This window comes from Entelurus aequoreus, linkage group LG03 (assembly GCF_033978785.1).
Source record: "Entelurus aequoreus isolate RoL-2023_Sb linkage group LG03, RoL_Eaeq_v1.1, whole genome shotgun sequence".
In the NCBI taxonomy this organism is placed as follows: Eukaryota; Metazoa; Chordata; class Actinopteri; order Syngnathiformes; family Syngnathidae; genus Entelurus; species Entelurus aequoreus.
This window is the reverse complement of record NC_084733.1, coordinates 45,875,756-45,889,792: the sequence shown is the minus strand read 5'-3', so window position 1 is coordinate 45,889,792 and position 14,037 is coordinate 45,875,756. Positions and strand designations below refer to the sequence as shown.

At 41.2% G+C, this 14,037-nt stretch overlaps 3 protein-coding genes across 6 annotated transcripts in view; 1 reads left to right on the top strand and 2 right to left on the bottom strand.

The window, feature by feature from the left end:
• Positions 1 to 9,856, bottom strand: part of LOC133646505 (cytosolic 5'-nucleotidase 1A-like) — a 14,456-nt gene extending 4,600 nt beyond the window's left edge. For 3 of the 4 annotated variants that reach the window (XM_062041940.1, XM_062041941.1, XM_062041938.1), the window contains exon 1: positions 2,870 to 3,049. The gene's annotated coding sequence lies outside the window, so the exon portion shown is untranslated. Of the gene's footprint in view, positions 1 to 2,869; positions 3,050 to 9,653 lie in introns of those variants that run through there. The other variant, XM_062041939.1, reaches the window with a different exon arrangement.
• Positions 9,677 to 11,544, bottom strand: LOC133645917 (uncharacterized). Its single transcript, XM_062040846.1, has 2 exons — positions 11,319 to 11,544; positions 9,677 to 10,479 (listed from the first exon to the last, which is right to left on the bottom strand). Exon 2 carries the CDS (start codon positions 10,463 to 10,465, stop codon positions 9,677 to 9,679), a length of 789 nt encoding a protein of 262 aa, XP_061896830.1. The 5' UTR covers positions 10,466 to 10,479; positions 11,319 to 11,544.
• An 808-nt stretch (positions 11,545 to 12,352) lies between these two features.
• On the top strand, positions 12,353 to 13,964 carry LOC133646503 (interferon alpha-inducible protein 27-like protein 2A). The gene is made up of 4 exons (XM_062041937.1): positions 12,353 to 12,524; positions 12,633 to 12,662; positions 12,774 to 12,935; positions 13,737 to 13,964. The coding sequence occupies exons 1-4, from the start codon at positions 12,515 to 12,517 to the stop codon at positions 13,820 to 13,822; spliced, it is 288 nt and encodes a 95-aa protein (XP_061897921.1). The 5' UTR covers positions 12,353 to 12,514; the 3' UTR covers positions 13,823 to 13,964.
• The last annotated feature ends 73 nt before the right edge of the window (positions 13,965 to 14,037 follow it).

The window sequence follows — 14,037 nt, the reverse complement described above, 5'->3', positions numbered from 1 at the left end:
GATAAGGAATCGGTTCGATAAGAGGATTCGATAATAGGCTCGAACTCGATAATTTCTTATCAAACATCATCCCTAATTGAGACTATTTAATAATAATAGTAATAACAATACTACTACTACTACTAATAATAATAATAGATTCGATTTAGATAGGACTTTCTCCAAAGTCAATTATTTTTGCAGTGAGAACTAAAAACCCATTACAGTCGTCTCTTGTTTATCGCGGTTGACTAGTTACGGACATTACTGCGATTAACACATTTTTAAGAAGTAGGAATCAGTCATTTATAAATCAAATATTTTCATAGCTAGTGCACAAACACACCTTCTAAGACCTTCAAAATATGTTTTTCAATATTATGAGAGCTATCTATCCATGAAATAACACCCAAATTGTCACGGCGAGGTCGCATCTTTATGCGGGGTCGTTCTCCCAAGAATGCAGAACGGACTACTCTGGACGACAGCATGAGGTAGGAGATGATTTGTTCATCATAAATCATAGCCAAACAGAAAACAAGCAAAAAGGATGTGTGTCGATTGCATGCAGAAGCTAAGGCAAAACTTAGCACAGGAAACACAGAAGCAAGAATCAGGAATGTCAAAACGTAGCAGTTGCATGGAGCAAACAAAGAAGCCAGGATGAGTGATCAACATAGGCATGCTTAAATAGTGTCTCTTGATTACAAACAGGCAGAGGTGGGACCAAGTCATTGCTTTGCAAGTCACAAGTAAGTCTCAAGTCTTTGCCCTCAAGTCTCGAGTCAAGTCCCGAGTCAAGACAGGCAAGTCCCGAGTCAAGTCCAAAGTCAAGACTGGAAAGTCTCAAGTCAAGTCACAAGTCCTGCATTTTGAGTTTCGAGTCCTTTCAAGTCCTTTTAACCACAGACTAATATTTTACACAGATTGTGTATGCTTTTAAACCGCTGTATTTATTTATTAAAACAAGTGCATTTTAAATAGCAGGGGAAAAAATAGTACTGACATTGCAATTCATAATAGCACTATTAACCAGTCATTTTAATAGTTTAAACAATGTTAAACATTTAACTCATTCCTTTACAGAATAAACACATTTGCAAAAACAAGTGCAACTGTACTTATTTGTACAAAAGTGTTAACATTGTATTTCCATGGCATATTGCATTGTAACTAGTTCCACAGCAGTTTCTATTCTGTTCTTACCTTATCTCATTGATCTCATCTCATACTGTATGTGTGTTTATGTGTGCGTACACATGAAAAACATAACAAATACATGAACATAACAATGAACAGAGTTGTACTTTTTAGATGTCAGGGCCCTATGCAATATGTACACATATTCTTAATATAGTATACATTTTAACTGACCTTTATTTGACTATGTTTGTCTTTTTGTAGGTGGCTAAAATATGCGGTGCTGCTGACCGCCGTCTAACGTTATGTTACTGTGTGTGATACATTGACTAACGTAACGTTATGTGTAGATACCTTATGCAACCCTGCTTAAAAAAATCACTTGACAAAAAGTATGAATAAGGAAGCAAACTGCAGTGGACGCAACATATTGCTGTGTTTGAAATGATGTTATAACCATAGACATCTTATAAGTAGACGCAGTATTGGTTGCTGTGACGCGAGCAAATTGCATCTTGAAGTGGTGATGAGGAGCCGGCGAGCAGCCTAAACTGACAGTTGACAGGTAGAAAACAAAGATGTTGTTGGTGTTCAGCGTTTTCCTGCTCAAATGAGCGGACTGTTGAAAATAGGAATCGGGGGATTACTTTTCACAAGTAAGATTTAACATTAATGTACTTTTGGTTGTATTTTATGAAAATAACATTACCACAGAGTTAAGAAGGAGCAAAGATCTTCAATATTTGTATGTGAAAATCACAAACAAATCTTCTGGGGGAGGATGACGCCCCTACAGGGGTTTGGTTTACAAACTTTCAGCCCCACCTAAAACAAAATTCACCAGCCGCCACTGATTATGATGCATTCTCATTTTAGGCAAAATATAAGACAATACTTTCTTATCAGTATAATTGTAACCAGGAATAAGTTTTCAAGTAACAATATTCAAATACTAACATTGTTGGGTAAGACAGCATTTGGTTTTATTCTGAATCCAGTGAAACAGATTGGTGGTTTTAGCTGATATAAAGACTTTCAGGTGTTTATATATGTTTAAGTATTTGGCAGACGCTTTTATCCAAAGTGACATACATAAAAAATACATACATAACAATCACTGTAAACATTATCATTTAAGGGAAGAATGTAATACAAAATATCAATACAAAGTGTCAAGACAGAATAAACTCTCTGCTGCTGCAGCAACAGAGATACGGTCTATAAGATATATAGATATCTAATGTATTCATACATTGTTTATGTAGGATATACGCATGTATATATAACCTAATTATATTGTTTCTTCAACTTAAAAATAGCTGACCGTTTTTTTCCCCCTTCTCTGGGCTTATATTCCCAGTTTTGATCTCGGACGTCTGGTCACTTATAGCATATAAGAATATTCTATTACTGTTAAGCAAACTATGAATAATAAAACATGTGTCCGTTATCATAGCTACACGTATGACAAAAAAGCGCGTGAAAATGAGTGGTATTCAGTGAGGTAAAATGAATTAAATGCACTGACAGTTCATTGCTCCTGCCAAATGAATAGCGGATCACCACTCCAAGATGGCGGCCCCGCGTCTCGTCTGCGCCAGTAAGCAGTAGCGCTCGATGCTGCGTCTACTTATAAGATGTCTATGGTTATGACGTTAGCAGTGAGTTTACAGCTTCACTGATTTAACTACACAGCAAATAAAAGTAATGTTACTTAGCCAATAAACGTTAGCTTACATTCAAAACTTACCCTTCTTTGTGCAACTTCAAATGTCGAACGAAGTTGGAAGTTGTTGCGTCTCCGTCTGTACTATTCGAACTGCGTGATTTGCATACGGCAATTCGTTTTTTGTTGACCAAGTCGTAGTTTTTATACCCGAACGAAACCAACTTTGGTATTAATCTTTCTCACTGGCGCGTTGTTTGACAACTCTTGTTCATTGGTTGTCCTGCAATTTGATTGGCTGAATGCTGTGCGATGAAAACAATGTAGATCTAATTTGATTGGCTGTTGTACTGAGAGCACACACGCTGACACGCAGCACACACGCTGATAGACAGACACGTACAAAATGAAAGCTACGGAGCGCTCCCAAATAACTTTTTAAGCTTTAGGTTTTGGGGAAAGTAGCAAGTCATGTCAAGTCAAAAGGCTCAAGTCCAAGTGAAGTCACAAGTCATTGATGTTAAAGTCTAAGTCGAGTTGCAAGTCTCTTTACATTTTGTCAAGTCGAGTCTAAAGTCATCAAATTCATGACTCAATTCTGACTCGAGTACAAGTCATGTGACTCGAGTCCACACCTCTGCAAACAGGTGTGTCACAAAACAACAGGGATAGGTGAAAATCATAAATAACCATGGTGACTAAACTCAGGAGGTGCACGAACAGGAACTAAAAGGAGTCCAAAACTAACGGAACATAACTAAACAAAAACATGATCCGGACCGTGGATCATGACAGAGCCTCCCCCTTAAGGACAGATTCCAGATGTCCAAAAAAAACAAAAAAAAAACAAGCAGGGTCAGGAGTCACGGGGGGCGGAGGGAGGACTTGGCGGTGGGTTGCCAGACCAAGTATCCCCGCAACCAGCGAGGGAGAGTTAGGTGGCGGCGACGTATTGAACGCCGCTGCATTGAAAGGCCACATTTGTGGCAGACGAGGAGGCGGGCGTGAGTGACGCCAAAATCTCAGCAGCCTAAGAGTGTTACGCCCAATTCATGGGTGTCGCTGTTGTCTGCGCCCAGGGTGTCCATGAATTGGCCCTCGAGAGGGCCGCATGCAGGCGTCTCATGGCTGATTGCGCAGCTGGCTAGCCGGAGGTCGCGGAGGCGACAACGAGAAGGGTGGCGGCGCCGTGGGAAGGTCCGCCGGAGACGAGGAGGGTGGCACCTCAGGAACTAGAGCGGCGGATGAGGAAGGCAGCCGTGGAGCAGGAACCGGATCTGGAACGACTGGAACTGGAGCAACTGGAGCGACTGGAACTGGAGCGACTGGAACGACTGGAACTGGAGCGACTGGAACGACTGGAACTGGAGCGACAGGAACTGGAACAACAGGGACTGGAGCGACTGGAACGACTGGAACTGGAGCGACTGGAGCGACTGGAGCGACTGGAACGACTGGAACTGGAGCGACTGGAACGACTGGAACTGGAGCGACTGGAACGACTGGAACTGGAGCAACTGGAGCGTCAGGAACTGGAGCGACAGGAACTGGAACTGGAGCGACAGAAGCTTGCCTTGCTGCGGCGACAGGAGCTTGTCTTGCTGCGGCGACAGGAGCTTGTCTTGGTGCTGCGACAGCTTGTCTTGGTGCTGCGACAACAGGAGCTTGCCTGGGAGGTGCAGCGATGACAGGAGCTTGCCTGGGAGGTGCTGCGGGTTCAGATGCTAGCCGAGGAGCAGCGGGTTCGGATGCTAGCCGAGGAGCAGCCGGTTCAGACGCTAGCCGAGGAGCAGCGGGTTCAGACGCTAGCCGAGGAGCAGCGGGTTCAGATGGCGGAGAGGACCGGGCTGGGGGTTGCGGCTTGGCATGCCGAAGGACTGGTGGTGGTGGCCGGGGATGGAGGTTGCTGCCTGGCTGAGCGCAGCTGTGCCACCCCACTAGCACGGCTCCCGGCACTAGACCCCCCCCCCCCCCCCCCCCCTCTCAAAAAGCGGATACCAGACGCGCTCATTGCGGTCTGGAACAGTCTTTAGGGGTGGGTGGGAGAGGTCAGGAGGGGGGTCGACTCCTCCCCTCTCAATTGTCCAAAAAGTCTATTCACACACACACACACACACACACACACACACACACACACACACACACACACACACACACACACACACACACACACACACACACCCCACACACACTTGAGACTGGGTGGGAGCAATAGTCACTGGGGGCGAAGCCAAAGTCACTGGAGGCGGAGCTTGAAAGTCAGAAAGTGACTGGGACTGACTAGGCTTAAATTTAAAAAAAAAATGTCCTGATAATGTTTAATCTTGGAATCAAAGTAATTTGGAAACGGCTGACAGAAAGAGTTAACAGAAGTAAAAAACGTCCCCGGGCCACACTGAGCCGATCAGAACCAGCGTGCCGTTAGGACCCCAGATCAGGTCCTGGCGCTCCATGGGGGAATGGCTGAGCGTCTCAGCCTCCATTGCGCTCAACACCTCCCAAGTACCTTCAACCACTTCCTCCACGCCCGCTGCGAGAGAACTTCTTGTAGCTGGCTTCTTTCTGTCACGGCGAGGTCGCATCTTTATGCGGGGTCGTTCTCCCAGGAATGCAGAACGGACTACTCCGGACAACAGCGTGAGGTAGGTGATGATTTATTTATCATAAATCATAGCCAAACAGAAAACAAGCAAAAAGTATGCGGGCTGATTGCACACGGAAGCTAAGGCAAAACTTAGCACAGGAAACACAGAAGCAAGAACCAGGAATGTCAAAACGTAACAGTTGCATGGAGCAAACAAAGAAGCCAGGATGAGTGATCAACATAGGCATGCTTAAATAGTGTCTCTTGATTACAAACAGGTGTTAGAGTTAGAGTTAGAGTTTGAGTTTATTTCGAACATGCAAGCATACAACAGGATACATCGCAATTTCCAGTTTCTCTTTTCAACATGTTCGAAAAGGAGTAGGAAGAAGCAGAGCTTATTTAATCCTACCCCTTTTCTTTACATAACAATTGCTGAAACTTTTTTATTCACTTCCTGTTCTCAATTTATTCACAATAAACTCCATAGGTAATCGCAATAAAAATAAATAAATAAATAATAGTAAGAATTTAATAATAATAATTGGTGAAGAAAGTCATATTTAATATGATGAGATAAGTAAGATTACTTTAAGAATGAATGAATGGATGGATTAAATAAATTGAGAATGTTTGTCATGGTTCTTCTTCTTTGTACTTTGTAAACACTTTAAGTTTGAAGAGTTTCTTGAAGTGGATCATATTAGTACATTGTTTGATTGCTTTGCTTAATCCATTCCATAATTTAATTCCACATATTGATATACTGAAGGTCTTAAGTGTTGTACGTGCGCACAAATGTTTTAAATTACATTTTTCTCTAAGATTATATTTCTCCTCTTTTGTTGAGAAGAATTGTTGTATATTCTTGGGTAGCAGGTTATAGTTTGCTTTGTGTATAATTTTAGCTGTTTGCAAATTCACTATGTCGTGGAATTTCAGTATCTTTGATTCAATAAATAAAGGATTTGTATGTTCTCTATATCCAACATTATGTATTATTCTAACTGATCTTTTTTGTAACACCGTTAATGAATGAAGTGTACTTTTGTAATTATTTCCCCATATTTCTACACAGTAGCTCAGATATGGTAACACTAGTGAGCAGTAGAGAATATGAAGTGATTTTTTGTCTAGAACATGTTTTGCTTTATTCATTATTGACGTGTTTCTTGCTACTTTATGTTGTATATTTTTTACGTGAGATTTCCAGTTCAATTTATCATCAATCATTATACCTAGAAATTTGGTTTCATTTACTCTTTCAATTTCTATTCCGTCTATTTGTATATGTGTTTGACTTTCTCTTCTACTATTACCAAATAGCATTATTTTAGTTTTACTAAGATTCAACGATAGTCTGTTTTTGTCAAACCATCTTTTTAATTTGTTAATTTCTTCTGTTATTATTTGTATTATCTCCTGTGTGTTCTCTCCTGAACAAAACGCTGTTGTATCATCCGCAAATAATACTAACTTTAAATCTTTTGTAACTTTACAAATGTCATTTATATAGAGATTGAATAATTTAGGTTCTAATATTGATCCCTGAGGTACACCACAGGATATATTTAGCGTTGTAGACATGTGTTCGCCTAGCTTCACGTATTGTTTCCTGTTCGTTAGATAACTTCTTATCCAGTTTAAGACTAACCCTCTGATGCCATATCGTTCTAGTTTTTTGATTAAAATATTGTGATTAATTGTGTCAAATGCTTTAGTTAGATCCATAAAAACTGCTGCTGCACATTTTTTACTGTCTATTGCATTGGTAATTTCTTATGTAATTTCAATTAAAGCCATTGAAGTTGAGACATTAGCTCTGTATCCATATTGGTTCTCTTCGAGTATTCTATTTTTATTTATGAATCTCTAATCTGTTATTAAACAGTTTTTCAATGATTTTAGAAAATTGTGGAAGTAAAGAAACAGGTCTATAATTTGTAAATTGATGTTTATCTCCAGTCTTATAAATTGGTGCAACTTTAGCTATTTTCATTTTGTTTGGGAATGTACCTGTTTGAAATGATAGATTACATTAATTACATTAATGGTCCTGAGATCTCTTCTATAACCTTTTTTATCGTTTCCATATCAATTCCGTTACAATCAGTTGAAGTCTTAGATTTACATTTTTTCACGATTGTAACTATTTCCTCCTGTGTCACATTACTGAGGAACATGGAGTTGGGATTTCATTATAGTCCTCAATTGGAACTGGGTCTGGAATCCTTTCTTCCAATTTTGGTCCAATATTTAAAAAATAATTATTGAAGCTTTCAACTACTTCCTTTATGTTGTCATTGTTTTTATTTCCGTCTAAAAAGTATTGAGGGTAGTCCCTCTTTGTGCCATTTTTAATAATGCTATTGAGGATGCCCCATGTTGCTCTCATATTATTTTTGTTCCTGTCCAATAATTCACTGTAATATTCTTTTCTACATGATCGTAGTATGTCTGTTAACTTGTTTTTATACTTTTTGTACTTAATTTCTGCCTCTATAGTTCTTTGTGCTATAAATTCTCTATATAGTGTATTCTTCTTCTTACAAGCATTTTTTAATCCTTTTGTCATCCATGGTTGATTATTCTTTCTCTGTTTATTACTAAGTTGTATCCATGGACAATGTTTGTCATAAAGTATTATGAACTTGTTTAAGAAATGTTCATATGCTTCATCAACCTCTTTTTCATTGTACACATTGTCCCAATCTTGCTTTTGTAGCTCACTTTTGAAAGCAGTCATCCTCTTCTCTGTGCAAAGTCTTCGAAATGTCCTTTTGTCTTCCATGTTCTTCTTGTAGTGTTCTTCTTGGTTATAAGTAGACCACTTGTAGTGTTATTGTCAAACTCATTGGTAAAAATATTATCAATAAGCGTGGCACAGTGTGCTGTGATTCTACTTGGCTTTGTGATTTTAGGATATAGACGGATGCTGTACATTGTATCAATGAAGTCATCAATAGACTTTTGCTTGTTAGGGTTCAATAAGTCAATATTAAAGTCACCACATAAGAACATTATTCTTTGACCATTATCCATGTAAGTAGCCTTGATCCATTCTTCAAATGTTTCTATACTTGACTTAGGTGATCTATATATACAACTGCTGAAAATGTTTTTGCTTTTTTCCTGACATATTTCAATGGTTATACATTCTAAGATATTATCTATAGCAAATGACATGTTTTTTACCACTTTGTAGTTCAGGTTCTTTATCACGTACACAGCTACTCCTCCTCCATTTTTGTTGGTTCTGTTGATGTAGTTTAGTTCATATCCCTCCAGATCAAAATCTATTCCTTTTTTATCATCAATCCATGTTTCTGTGACAGCAATCACTTTGAATGGTTCGTTGATGTGTTCCAAAAAGTTCTTAATGTTGTTGTAGTTTGCATACAAGCTTCTGCTATTAAAATGAATAATTGACCATTTGTTATCGCATGTAATGTTGCTATTATATTGATCATCTGTATAATAAAAACAATTATTACTGATGTGGGAGAAAACATTTGTATCTGGATCTATATCATTTTCCAAATCCTGGTTTTTGTAATCTTTGTTGCAGAAATTTTTTAGTTCCATATTTTCTTGTTCAACAATCTTTGATGTTGTTTCAATAATCTCAATAAGTGTAGGTGGATGCAATCCTGAATGTAGGTCCTCTTGTTTAGTCGTCCCTTGGAACATAGTAGTGTCGATGCTGAATTTGGGTGTTTGTTTTCTGTCAGAGTCCATTATCATCGTTGTTTTGGTAGCTGTGTAAACTTTAAAAATTGTCACAAACAACAGAGGCAGGTGAAATCATAAATAACCATGTTGACTAAACTCAGGAGGTGCACAAACAGGAACTAAAAGGAGTCCAAAACTAACGGAACATAACTAAACAAAAACATGATCCGGACCGTGGATCATGACACAAATAGTCATCTTTGCCATTTTTTTTAATCCAATATAGTAATGCTGTCTGAGGCTGAGCCAATCAGTGGCCACGATACTGAAAAGCACACTCTGATTGGTTCGGTCTCCTCTGGTGGCCTATACTGCTGTAGGCCACTAGAGGACAAGGTAGCCTTTAGTGATTTTTCTTTCTGTAGTTTAGTTTGGCATTTGAAGCCAAACAGCTCTAGCTTAAGAGGACAGTGCCAGATCCAAAGTATGTGTCCTTTGCAAGGGTTTTGCTCGTTAGGGCTCATCAGGACTTGGTAAGTCGCTGGTCCAGTGAAGAGTTTGGGACATTGAGAAGGGAACAGGAATAAACTGTGATATGGAAAAATGTCATACCCGCATCACCTGTCCCACCTCCATTAGCGGGCACTCCCGCCGCACCTGCCCAGGTGTTCGAGGGGCCGTCTGTGGGGGAAGCCCCGTCTCAGCAGCGTCCGGACATCGGAAGACAGGAGGAGCAGAGGAGAAATTAAAACCCCAGCCCCCCCCCGGGTCGCCGCGTCTCGGAGCTGCTGCCCGAGCACGAACGGGCAGTCCTCTGGTCCCAGCCTTAGTGCCCGGAACCGGCGTCGATGGTCCTCCGCTGTGCTGCTGACCCGGTCCAGTATTGCCCTTCTCAAGTCCGGGAAATGCACACGGGAGGCCGCCGGTAGGCTAAGCACCGCCTGCTGTGTTTTCCCTGCCAGTAGCGGTAGCAGTCGCACCCCCCACTCTTCTTCAGGCCACCCGCATGCTGCTGCCGTGGCCTCAAAAATGTCCTCGGTCTCTGCCATGCGTTGCCCGGAGACGGCTGCTGATGTTGGCGGTGCCGCTCCAACCCCGCCCGCTAGCGCCAGCAGGATTTGGCTCTGCTGGGCCATCTGGTGGCGGACCGCCTCCATCTGCTGATGGCTTGCCGCTGACACTTCCGCCAGCACTCGCCCAAGTGCTTCCAGCGGATTTGGAGCCGACATCTCTGATCCAAAGGTTGATTGGGCGCCAGTTGTGGAAGTCTCTATGCCGTGGGTTCTCTCTGGACTGACAGAATAATGTGGGAGCCCGGATTCCAGGTTTGACGAGTCTTTATTTTTGCTATTTTTCGTCGCTCTCGCAGCCGCCTCCTTCTCGCTCGTGTGTGGGTCTTTTTCCGATCTCTCCTCTCTCATCATGGCCTCGGACGCCCCTAATATGGGAGACAGGTGATTAGATAACCCGCTTCAGCTGGGGAATCCACTCACCTGTCAGCTGCTTCGTAGCCTGCCCCTTGCACACGCCCTTCCCGCAGGAGACACGCCGACCACGCCCCCTCCACACATATACTGATACAACAATTCTTCTCAACAAAAAAGGAGAAATATAAACTTACAGAAAAATCTAACTCAAAACAATTGTATGCATGTACAACACGTAAAAACTTTAGCGTATCAGTACGTGGAATTAAATTGTTGAATGGATTAAGCAAATAAATCAAACAACGTACTAATATGATTCAGTTAAGAAACTGTTCAAACTCAACGTGTTTACAAAGTAAAAAGAACAACAATTATGATGAACATCTTGAACTTTGTTGAAAATTTAGTTAATCTTATTCACCTCATTATGTGAATTACAACTTATTCAATTATTTATTGACAACTTTATTATTCATTTTTCATGGATTTAAATTGTGTGCATATTGACACCAGGAAGTGAACAAACGAGTTTGTAATTGCTATGAAATGGAAAAGGGGGATAGGATTAAATCAAATCTGCTATTTCCTACTCCATGTTGTAATTACAAAATGGACATTTGTGATGTATCGTTTTGTAATTGTGTGTTCGCATGTTTGAAATAAACTTACACCATCATAGTGTATCTATTTAGCGGTCAACAATATATTTATGACCTCACTTACAGCTTTGGCTTTATATATTTTTTTAACTGGTTGAACGACTGTGACACAGATTATTTCAGTTCAACAAGTAACAAAGGGGATATTTTCATTTCGGACCGATATGTTAAAGAATAAATTACCTACTTACTCTTTTCTTTCCAGTGATGGAGCGGCTGTGATGTAGGGATCTAGTTTATGCACAGTTATACTACAGGAGATCTATGTCTGACGCATGTGTGTGATCTGTATCATTCCGCCAAATCGAGCCAAGAGCAAGTGCTGTAAGTGTTCTATGAAGTTCAGTAAAAAAGTTAAAAGAAACAGATCTTCCTCGTTTTATTAACTTCCCAGCAGCTAAACATTCCTGTATTATTTACAGTCGGCTGCAGTGCCCTCTATTGGCTGAAAGGCAGTATTGCAACACTGACACATAAATAACGATGTAGATGTTGTTCTTTTAAACATACACTCAGTCCAGTGGCGACACTGACGTCACAGCATTGCCACAAATCATTGATAGCTGTATGTGAGTGTGTTGTGTTAGTTATATATTCATCCCGAAATGACGCTGTCACGCCAATTTTCTTCCCATCACAAAAACCTTCCTAACCCCCATTTACTTCCGGGGTCATTTTCGCTTACGTCAGTTCCTCTTACTTACGTCATTTCCTCTCACGTCATTGCCAGCGATCGATAAATCCAAATCTCCTGAAAATGGTGGTGTCACTGGATGATATTCGTCTTTATCTGTCCCAGGGGACTTATGTCAAACACCAGCAGGCTTCGCAACATTTCAAGTGGAGTGTTAGGGCCGCTGCTGCGAACTTCTGTCTTCGTGGTAACGTGCAAAACATATTAATTAATATATAATACTGTTAAATGTCTGTACTACTTTAAATCAACATTATTGTTGAAACCATTTCACTAATATTAATTAATATATAATACTGTTAAATGTCTGTACTTTAAATCAACATTATTGTTGAAACATTTCAGTAATATTAATTAATATATAATGTTAAATGTCTGTACTTTAAATCAACATTATTGTTGACAATTCAGACGTTTTGTTAACGCTGTATTATAAAAAAGAGTCAAACGAAGTGCTATCGATCGCTGTCAATGACGTAAGAGGAACTGACGTAAGCGGAAATAACCCCGGAAGTAAATGGGGGTTAGGAAGATTTTTGTGATGGAAGAAAATTGGCGTGACAACGCCCTATTGGGTTGGCTCTATTCTGGAGAAACGAAACTTAAGGAAACGACACCTCTTGACTGACCCCGCCTCTTACATTTTAAATAACACCGACCCAGACTGAGAGAGCACGCATCAAGCAGGACGACATGGGATTATGTGAGTTTCTCTACACTTATTCAGCATGGAAAGTAATATATAACGTCAATATTAGCAATTTGACCACCAGGTATTTAACAATGTTGGGGGGGTTATTTTGTATTTCAGTGACGTTTGCAGCTGCAATTGTAGGCGCAGGTAAGATGATGTAAAAACAAGTATTTCTTAGGCAAATTCACATTTCTTCCCCGCTGTTGGTAGACACGCATTTGTTTGTGTCTGCGCCAATGTGGTTGACTTTGGTTCCAGGGACTACAGTGGCTCTGGCTCCAGTGGTTCTGGGAGCAGTGGGCTTCACCTCAGCTGGGATAGTAGCAGGATCCTACGCTGCAGGCATGATGTCAAGTGCGGCCATCGCCAACGGAGGAGGGGTGGCAGCAGGGGGCTTGGTGGCGGTCTTACAGTCTGTTGGTAAGTACAGTCCGTATAATATCAAGTACTCTCATGTCATAATCCAGGAGGAAGTACAAATGGTGTTTTGCAATATCTAGTGTGCAGTAAACACTGAAATGGCCTTTGTAAATGTTGAGGTATTCATTTGACAATATATGTATTATTTTGTTGGTAGTAGTTTTCATTACATCAGTGTATCAAAAACGGCTTATATAGTCCATCCATACATCCATTTTCTTCCGCTTATCCGAGGTCGGGTCGCGGGGCAGCAGCCTAAGCAGAGAAGCCCAGACTTCCCTCTCCCCAGCCACTTCGTCCAGGTCCTCCTGGGGGATCCCGAGGAGTTCCCAGGCCAGCCGGGAGACATAGTCTTCCCAACGTGTCCTGGGTCTTCCCCGTGGCCTCCTGCCGGTCGGACGTGCCCTAAACACCTCCCTAGGGAGATGTTTGGGTGGCATCCTGAGCAGATGCCCGAACCACCTCATCTGGCTCCTCTCCATGTGGTGGAGCAGCGGCTTTAATCTGAGCTCCCGCCACCAGGCGGGGGAAACTCATTCCGGCCGCTTGTACCAGTGATCTTGTCCTTTCGGTCATAACCCAAAGCTCATGACCATAGGTGAGGATGGGAACGTAGATCGACCGAAAAATTGAGAGCTTTGCATTTCGGTTCAGCTCCTTCTTCACCACAACGGCTTATATAGTGTATTTCTGAACTCCACGCAACCTAAAAGATGACTCATCTGTTAACCGTAGCACTAACGTAGTTGTGTATAAGATAATAAAAGGTGGATAAATACTATGTTTTTCCTCTCACTGTAGGTATGGCTGGTCTGTCAACCGCTGCCACTGCAGGTATTGGTGGTACAGGAGCGACTGTAGCAGGACTCATTGCTGCAATTGTCTGAGACCAAAGCTTTTTTGTCAAAGGGATACCACGACATCATATTATAGTCGTATAAAGAAGTGAACCTCTGTTCATGTTTATGCAAATCATATGATAGTGCGTCTCCTGACAAAATCCTAATAAAATCACGGTTCAGACATTCACTTTTTATGCTGCATATTCTATTCCTGGTTACAAGAATGCTGGAGTCTATCCCAGCTGTTTTAAGATGAGAAG

Bases quoted from the DNA above. Each gene is read 5' to 3' on its own strand.
- LOC133645917 (XM_062040846.1), bottom strand. From the start codon at position 10,465: ATGATGAGAGAGGAGAGATCGGAAAAAGACCCACACACGAGCGAGAAG.
- LOC133646503 (XM_062041937.1), top strand. The intron at 12,663-12,773 runs GTAAGATGATGT...CTTTGGTTCCAG, and splicing joins AGCTGCAATTGTAGGCGCAG to GGACTACAGTGGCTCTGGCT. The intron at 12,936-13,736 runs GTAAGTACAGTC...CTCTCACTGTAG, and splicing joins GGCGGTCTTACAGTCTGTTG to GTATGGCTGGTCTGTCAACC.